This window comes from Nematolebias whitei, chromosome 22, assembly GCF_014905685.2.
Source record: "Nematolebias whitei isolate Nwh7 chromosome 22, NemWhi1, whole genome shotgun sequence".
Classification (NCBI taxonomy): Eukaryota; Metazoa; Chordata; class Actinopteri; order Cyprinodontiformes; family Rivulidae; genus Nematolebias; species Nematolebias whitei.
Window position 1 is genome coordinate 253,842 of NC_056519.1, and position 9,988 is coordinate 263,829.

At 38.1% G+C, this 9,988-nt stretch overlaps 1 protein-coding gene across 1 annotated transcript in view; it reads right to left on the reverse strand.

Moving 5' to 3' along the window:
- Positions 1–3,775, reverse strand: part of mkln1 (muskelin 1, intracellular mediator containing kelch motifs) — a gene marked incomplete in the record, with an annotated part of 120,689 nt that extends 116,914 nt beyond the window's left edge. The window contains 2 exon segments of the mRNA XM_037695953.1: positions 1,653–1,722; positions 2,654–3,775. Coding sequence (XP_037551881.1) covers positions 1,653–1,722; positions 2,654–2,733 — 150 coding nt within the window.
- Between the last annotated feature and the right edge of the window lie 6,213 nt (positions 3,776–9,988).

Consider the following 9,988-nt stretch of genomic DNA (forward strand, 5'->3'; position numbering starts at 1 on the left):
CAGCCTGTTTCATCAGTCTACATTAAACTAACAGCCTGTTTCATCAGCCTACATTAAACTAACAGCCTGGGTTATCAGCCTACATCACATTAACAGCCCGTTTTATCCGCCTACGTCAAATAGCCTGTTTCATCAAACTACATACAAATATAGCCTGTTTCATCAAACGACGTCACACTAATTGCCCCTTTTCTCACCACTCCTATTGAGCCCCAACTAGCCACATTTTGAGCGCTATTCCACTAATACTTTTTAGCTGATTTGAGGCTGATTCTTCCCCTTTTTCTTGTCCCCGCTTCTCTTGTGGGAGCGTTCGAGCTGAGTCGGCACCTAAACGTGACATCAGAACACTGTCGGTCACTGATTAGTCAGAGGGAGGAGTCACCGGACTCAGAAACTCTTCACTGATTCGCCATTTGTAATTACTCGGAACTCAGAGCAGCGGCTGGACTAACTTTTAAGATTTTTGAAACAATAATGACAACAACAAAGTCCATGCTCAATAATTCAGGTATAAAATCCAACATTTTTCAGTCAGGTCATCTGGACAGTTTCTTCTTTTGTGCTGAAACATTTTGCCTTCGATCCAGAAGGCTTCATCAGTCAAGGAAACACACAACAAAACTGATTCTTCCCCCAACAGCTTACTCCAAAGTGGAACAAACCAGTTCTGTTTGTGATTAGATGGTAATGGTAATAATGACAACACCGTGTTTAATGCTCAAGTGCAGACATTTTTTTGTGCTTGGTGACAGACAACAAAACTCAGAGCGAGCTAATCACCGTGGAGGATCATACGAGTTGCCGACCTGTGGATTCCAAGCCCTGGCAGACAAGAGGACTGGGACGGAGGGTGGAAACTTTTTTTTAAACCATTTTTTGTATAAAAAATGACGTTTTTTTTTCTCAGTGAAGATTAAAAATAAATAAACGGTGCCGGCTTCATCATGAAATCTTGTTTTCACTTTGACTTTATTAAATCTGTTAATTAAAGTTAACTCAGCTGAAAAATCTGAAAAAAATTCTTGGATCTCTCAGGAATATTTCCCTCAAACATGTTTAAAGAAGAGATGCGGCCTTTAGTTCAACTTTATTTTAACCCACAGACGTACAAACCACAAAACAAGAATTACACTTTAAATCACTAAAATAAAATAATCTGTATACAAAAAACAAAACCATATATCTAAATAGAACAATAAAAGTAGACACAATTAGTGCAAATACATGAAATGATGAAGAAAAATATAGAATTTCAAATATATAAAAATAATTCAGTTTATATAGCAACAAGTCACAACAGAAGTTGTCTCAGGATACTAAGCAGAAATGTTCATATGTAAATATATAAAATAATTTAGCAGAAACATTCATATTTAAAAATATTAATTTAACTATTTATCTGAGGAGAAGACTGCTCTGAGTTTAACTCATCGCTGAACTCTCACTCTTAATGGTGAACTAAAGTTCATAAAAGTTCATTAGCAGGATCTTGGACACGTCTCCAGTACCGGTCCTGACGTGCGGTGGAAATGCACCGTGTAAAGATCTGATCTGAGCAGGGCAGAGTAGGGCAGAGTAGGAGCGGTGGAAAAGGGGCATAAAAGCCTGGGTCATCAGCCTACATAAAACAACCTGTTTCATCGGCCTACCTGTGGAGGGTAGTTGCTCTCAGAAGACCACCTAGAAGACTGGTCGTTAGGTTTGTCCACCAAGATGTTCCTAATAAACAGAAGTGGAGAAAGGTTAGTTCATCCTGAGGAGAACATTAGCTCGTCCAGACAGTCTGACTTCAAGAATTTGACAAACTATTAATAATGTAGAATGAAAGTGCTTTTGGAGTCAAACTGTGCAACATGTTTTCATGCATCCAGGTAGAAAAATCTAAAAAAGTGCAACATGCTTCGGTTAGCAGCAGCTAGCATACTGTTAGCTTCCTTGCTAAGCAACAAACTACTGCTTTCATAGAAGTGACTTTACTGATATAAAATGGCTCTACATGGTAAAAGTGAACCACAGTCTTAACTTTTATTTCACATAAGTTTTAGTGAGATATAAACAGGTTCATTACAGCTGAGAAAACTAACTATATACACCAGTCACCGATATCAGCTCGAAATATGCAAAGACCTATTTCCACAAACTACAGCACCACAATGTTTATGTGTATATATATATATATATATATATTATTAACAATACAATTATGAGTTCCAAATGGTTCAAAGTAATATAATTTGATAATACAAGTCTTATGTTTTGATTTTGTTTACGTTAAGAATGTTTACAGCTCAACTACTGGGCTCAGATTCAAGTTGACATTACGTTGTCTTCATCTATTGTTGTTTACCTCATACAATTCACCTCAAAAGGCTTTGGGGAAGCTACATTTTCCTAACTACTGTCAACTACGTTTTCCTAACTACTGTCAACTACGTTTTCCTAACTACTGTCAACTACGTTTTCCTAACTACTGTCAACTACGTTTTCCTAACTACTGTCAACGTCGGATACTTAGCTAGTGCTAGCAGGCTAGCATCCCAGACGATGTAGGCCAGTCCGGCCGTCTGGACAATACACGGAGGACAACATGGGCCTATAGTCGCCTGACACTAACGCGAACATCGGCTCAGCTAATGTGTACGGTACTCACTCAGGTAAATACGTAGAGGAGTACGAGCTCCATTTAAAAACGCTGAACGTGAGGATTCTGCACTCAGGAACGACAGCCATCTTGTCGGAAAGCAGCAGGTGGTAGGAGGCTTCTTCTTCTTCTTCTTCTTCTTCTTCTTCTTCTTCTTCTTCTTCTTGTCTTTTTATGGCGGTTGGCAAACAGCTTAAGGTGCATTACCGCCACCTTCTGGATTGGAGTATGGACAAGATTCTTAAAAAAAAAAAAAAACTAAATCCTTTCCAAATTCCCTGTTCTTCTCAAAAACCTAAAGATGCTGTTAAAACTTATATCCCCAGACGATCTTTGCAGCAATTCCTTTATCTCTAATTTAGTTGTATTTAATTCTCTTTTTAACATTTCTCTTTCGTGTGTATATTTATTGCATTCCATGAAAATGTGTTCTATTGTTTCTGTTTGTCCACAGTGATTACAACAACCTGTATCATGTTTGTTAATTATTTTCAGTGTGCTGTTTAATCCCGTGTGCCCAAATCTCATCCTCGATATTATATCTTCTTCTTTCTTTATTCTATTACCTTTCCTTGAGTCCCCAACTGTTTTCTGGATGCTATAATAATACCTAGCACTACTTTCTCTATCCCATTGCTCTTGCCATTTATTTTTACAATATAGTTTTATTATATTCTTGACCTCACTTTTACTTATTTTAATATTTAAATCCACGTTGGTTTTTTTTGCAGCATTCTTAGCAAATTTGTCCGCCAATTCATTTCCTACAATCCCAATGTGAGCTGGAATCCATAATAATTTGACATCAGACCCATTACTTTTAATCCTGAAAATTAATTGAGTTATTTCTAATATAATATCTTGCCTTGAGTTTGATTGTGCCTCCTGAATACTTATTATTGCGCTACTTGAATCTGAGCAAATAATGACCTTTTTTCCTCCACTGTCTTCGACCCACTCTAAAGCCATACAGATTGCCACTAATTCTCCTGTATATACTGTTAGTTTATCAGGTATTCTTTTATTTTTCATAATATTTAAATCTGGTATTACAAAAGCTACACCAACTTTATTATTTATCATTTTAGATGCATCTGTATAGATTTGAATATATTGTGAATATTCCCTGTCTATGTATCTCTCCACTGTAGTACTATCTACTTCTCTCCCTCGTTTCAATAAGCTTAGGTCAGTGGTGATCTGTCTAGTGATCCATGGTGGGACAGTAGGAAGAGCAACCGCAGGACTAATTTGAAAATTATTTATTCTGACATTTTCAGTTTTATCTATGATTTTCCATCCAAAACTGTTAAATTGTTTCTTTTCTTTTTCTTGACACGGTTGAAGAGTGTTTAGTGGAGGATGAGTTTCTTTATGCCCTTTAATATTGGCCCAGTAAGTTACGGCTATTTGTGTTCTTCTAAATTCTAGTGGCATTTCCCCCATCTCAACCTGCAGAGCTGAGACTGGGGTAGTTTTCATAGCTCCACAACAAAGCCTTAAAGCTTGATATTGTATTCTGTCTATTTGTTTTAGTAATGTGTTTGAAGCTGAATTATATAAAATACTTCCATAGTCCAAAATTGACCTTATTAACCCAACGTATATTGTTTTTAATGCTTTCCTATCTGCACCCCATTCTTTACCTCTCAAACATCTAATTATATTTAGAACTTTTTTGCTCTTTCCTACAATATTATCTATGTGTATTTTCCATGTAAGTTTTTTATCAAACCAGATGCCTAGATATTTGAATTGATCTATTCTTTCGATGTTGTCCCCATACAGTTTGAGACTGATATTAGGATTTAATTTTTTATTTGTAAAAACAACAAATTTTGATTTGGATGTTGAAAATCTGAATCCCCATTCTAATGCCCACTTTTCTACATTATTTAATGCCTCTTGTACTTTCCTTTCAATAAATGCTGTATTCTTGCTCCTTTTCCAAATAACCCCATCATCTGCATATAATGAGACGCCACAAGATTTATCTACATTCCTAAAAATATCATTAATCATTATACTAAATAATATTGGACTAATTATACTGCCTTGGGGAGTACCATTTTCCATTTGATAATTTGAACTTATTTCACCGTTTATTTTTACACTGATACTTCTTTCAGTTAAAAAATTTTGTATCCATCTAACTATTTTACCTTTTAAACCCATTTGTTTTATTTTAATCAATAACCCTTCCCTCCACAACATGTCATATGCTTTCTCCACATCCAGAAAAACTGCAATCACACTTTCCCTGTTAGCCTGGGCCCGTCTAATTTCATGTTCCAGACATACTGCTGGATCTATCGTACTTCGCCCTTTCCTAAATCCAAATTGATATACCTTTATTTTCTCCTTAGATTCTAAAAAATAATTTAGTCTGTTATTTATCATTTTCTCCATAACTTTACCTACACATGAAGTTAGAGCAATTGGTCTATAACTTTCTGCTAAATTTACATCCTTCCCAGGTTTACAAATAGGGACAATAATGGCTTCTTTCCATTTGTTTGGTAGTTTTCCTTCCTCCCACACCTTATTATATAATTCTAATAATATTTCCTTACTCACATCACTAAGATTATTCAGCATGCAATAATTAATTTGATCTTTGCCCGGAGTTGATTTTTTGGAATTCTTCAATGCTTTATTTAGTTCTATTAAAGAAAATTTCATATTAATAGCATCCTCATTATCTTCATCATTATCAAGCAACTCAATATTCCTCCTTAATGTTATTTCACGTCCTCTTTTTTCATTATTATTCAGATTCTCCGTACTATGTATTTTTGCAAATACTTTAGCTAATGCTTCAGATTTACTTTTATTATCTATTATAATATTTCCATTATCCTTAATTATTGGGAAATAATAGTCTCTTGAGTTCCCAGACATTTTTTTAATAGTATTCCATACCCTATTTAATGGAGTATTTTTCCCCAGTGATGGTAGGAGGCTGGCTGACTTATCACTCTTAAAGAGACCTTCAACAATCAGTAATGCGCATGCGTCACTTGGACACCACGCCCCCAAGTAGTTTCTGTTCGAGACGTTGGTTACTACTGTAACCCCAGATTCTATGAGTATAGGCGTAGCCCTTTAAGAGCTGTAGCTTAGTGGGTTCCATCCTGTCATGCAAGCATTACACTGAAAATTTTGGTCCACGCCCACCTGCTGTGTGGGCCCCACCCGGTCCGTATAAATTACGTTAAGAGCGGGTAATCGGCTCCCAAATAGCTTTTTCTTCAGCCATTTAGGAGCCAGTGAGGCCCGACGCTTAAAGGGCTACGTCTATACTCATAGAATCTGGGGTTATAGTACGTAACCAACGTGATTCAAAATATCCTGATGCATGCTCAATAATCCAGGTAGAAAAATCCAAAAAAGTTCAATCTGGTCCTCTGGACATTCAAAAAAACAAAAAACAAAACAAAAAAATATAGAAACGTTTCGTCTCTCATCCTGAGGACTTCCTCAGTCTGAGGTGCTGTATTCAGCTCAGTCTCTTAAATAGCACCTTCTCAGAGTGGATCAACCAGTTTTGCTGCTGACAACCAGAACCAGCTGATCACATGATCAAGAAGGACCATCAGCCTAACAATGGATCATTAGCACCTGATGGCTGTTTACTGTTCACAGAGGGCTGAGTGATACTAGCAATCACAGCATTGTAAGAGGGGGACAGTTGAACCTGGAGGCTCCACCCCTGTTTAATGATGGACGGTTTCTTTTCACAAAGATGGCCTCCTTTACTCCTCTCTCAAACCATCGTTCCTCTCTGTCCAGGATGTGAACATCTTCATCCCTGAAAGGTCAACAACATCAGGCCAGGACTCTGCGGTCTACACTCATCTCCAGGCCAGCGGTCACTCTCAGTTCAATTTTTCATTCATTCAACCTTTATTTCTACAGGTTAATCCCATTGAGCCTCGAGGACTCATTTATAAGAGACCTGATTTCAACAAAGAATAATGACAACAATGAACAGCGACAACAATAAACAGTTATAAAAAGTCATTATTTTATTTTTTTTAACAATAGGATGGCTAAAAAAAAAGAAAAGTAAAAAGAAAGAAAAGTAACAAAAAACAGCTAGATTCTAAGGCAAATCTAGAAAACTAAAAGTTTGGCGTATTAGTAGCTATTGTCTGTCCAAACAGGTCTCACTTGTAAATGAGTCTTCGAGGCTCAATGTGACTTATCTGTTTTAAAGGTTGAACGAATGACTGGATGAAAACTGGGATTGCACAGGGAGCCTGTGAAGCTGCAACTGCTCTGAGCGCGGCCATCTTGGCTTGTTTGGAGTGAAGTGAATTTTTCGAGTGAAGGTGAAGGGCCTAATCATCGACTAGGGTGCAATGAAGCACATTGTGACAGACATAATTAAATTCAAGGATTTTGATGAGTTTTAAGCCTCAGCCATGTTTTGGAGTTGACCGATGGAGAGAGGGCCAGCGGCATATTGCACTGAAGAAGGGCACTGCCAGGTTTCACCTGAGAGACAGCAAGAGCCGAAATGTGGAAATGATGCTGATGAACGTACTATATGTGCCATCATTTTTACGGACATCTTTTCAGTCTAAGCTGCTATTGTCCAAGAAGCGACAGTCATCTTTAAAGATGGACAGAACCGGCTCATCCACAAAAATGGTACGGCTTTTGATATTCATATTTATGACACTGTTCTATTTAAATACAGTTACAGATGAGGTGGATGAATGTAATGCATGTTATAACATTCAAACATGGCACGAAATTTAAGGCCACTGTAATCAAAATGATGTGTTGGAGTGTTACAGAAGTAATGAGAATTAAAGGGGAAACTGAGAAGTCTGATCTGACATGTGAAGTGTGCATACAGGGTAAATTTACTCAGAGCATGAGTAGAGACTAGGGATGGGGCAGATCCGATCCAGTATCAGTATCGGCCTCCGATACCAGCATAATTTACGTATCGGATTTTCTGATCCTCCTGCCGATATTTTCGATCCGTGATGCACGTTGGCTTCAAACTATGGACTGGATTTCCTGAACGGAGGCGTGTCTCATGAACCCAGAGTAATAAGACCCGCCTCACATTCAGGAAATCCAGTTCATAGTTTGCAGCAGCTACAACGTGAGGACTGAGTTAGCAGCACTGTGGCTAACAGCTAACAAACTTTTCATCTAAACATGTCGCTGTGTGGAAGTATTTTACACTAAACACCACAAGACAGCATCGTGCACTGTCTGCAGAGCCACAGCGTCACATTAAACCACGGTAAAGTTAGTTTTACGATGGACATTTGAGCTCCGGGGATTCAGCGGGGCGCTGCTCTTTGCTCAACAGGAAAGAGGCGACTCGACCCCGGCCAGCAGCGTCCACTCTGTCCCTCAGTCTGCCCGTCTCTGAGGAGGGACAGACTGAGAGCAGCTGACCCAGATCAGACTGCCTGCTTCGGACTGAACAAGAAGAAGACGTCGCTCAAACCACGGAGCTCTCATGTTTACAGAGAAGTTGATAAACTTCATCATTAATGACCGACCACTATCAGTTGTAGAAAACAAAGGATTTCACAGTTTGATACTTGCAGTCAAGATCTAGTTTACCCTCCAGGAGATATTTATCAGTACAACAGTAGACAATCATAAACATATGATTTGAAAATTATATTAAAAACATAAACAGCTACATTATAAAGTGATGTAAAATACTAAAAACAGGAACATGTCTGTTGGTTTATGTCATGAACTTAGCAGATGTTTGAAGACATTTAACATTTTATTTAATTTAATTCATTTATTCATTTAAAAGAAACAAAATTTAAAAAAAAAATCATCAAAAAGAAAATTGAATGAAAAAAGTTCAGAAAGAAGAAAATATTTCTTAGATCTGCCCCTTATAAAATATAAAACAACTTTAAACAATCACTTAAATTAATCACTTTAATATCCACTTTAAAACTAGGAATAAAAAGAAACATGTTTTGTGTTAGCAGGATTTAATTCTAACTTTAAAACTTATCCAACATTAATAAAACTTACCTCAAGTTGCCTTTTTGGACATGCATGAATATATTTGTACAAATTGTACTTGAGAGGAGATTATTACAGCCTCGTATAAAATCAATGATTATCATGATATCGGAACTGGATCGGTATCGGCCGATACTCAGTTCTAGGCATCGGGATCGGATCGGAATTTTAAGTTTTCGATCGGTGCATCCCTAGTAGAGACCCTGATGAAAAGGCTAAAGGTGTACTTGACCTTGTACATGCAGATTTGGCTGGACCTATAGAAGCAGCAGCTAAAGATGGTTTTAGATATACCTTAGCTTTTACAGATTATTATTCAGGAGTCATCTTTACCTATTTCATAAAAGCTAAGAGTGATACTGCTAAAGGTACAGAGAAGTTCATTGCTGATGTTTATGGAAAAGTCAAATGTATAAGATCAGATAATGAAACTGAGTTTACATGTAATGAGTTTCATTCACTGCTCAGTAAAAATGTATTACACATGAAACTTCAGCACCTTATTCTCCCTATCAGACTGGGACAGCTGAAAGAACCTGGAGAACTGTGTTTGAAATGGTTAGATGTATGCGAAATGAGAGTAAACTGCCTAAGAGTTGTGGACATTTGCAGTTCAGACTGCTGCTGTTATCTCTAATAGATGTTACAACAGATGTGTGGGGCAGACTCCATATTTCATGTTAACTGGAAAAAAGCCTGACCTTCCTTTTAGGTCAGAATGTTGGATATGACAAAAATAGCCCTGCATAAAAGATAGAACTTTTATTGATCCCGCAGGAAATTAAATTATTGTGCCAGTTTCAGTCAAAGGAACATACACAAGAATCACAAGATATTAAAGCTGCAAGCAGCACTGAAGGCCCTCGCAGCAAAGCGCCACTCCGGCCTTAGGGCCACCGCAGGAGATCCAGCGACTCCATCCAGTTGCCATCACGAATGCTCTTGTGCCTATCCTGCACTTGTTCACCAGGTTGCACATTTGCCAAATCTTCGACATCACCTGCGACCGCAGGAGCTCCAGCAATGCCTCCCAGTCGCCATCGTGAACGCTCTCATGCCATTCCCGCATGTGTCCACTAGTGTGCACATATGTCGAATCTTTGAAATCACCCTCCACCCATATCAGTATGAGTCCAGCTGCAAGCCTTACAAGTTTGGCTAAAATCTGACCTTTCAGACATGAGTTATTGTCACTTCCTGTTTTGTAGCAGGTAGCAACAGGTAGCTAAGCTCAAGCCAGCTAACCCCCCCCCAACATCAGGCAGGCCACCTCCCTTCAACCTGCCCCCAACATCAGGCAGGCCACCTCCCTTCAACCTGCCC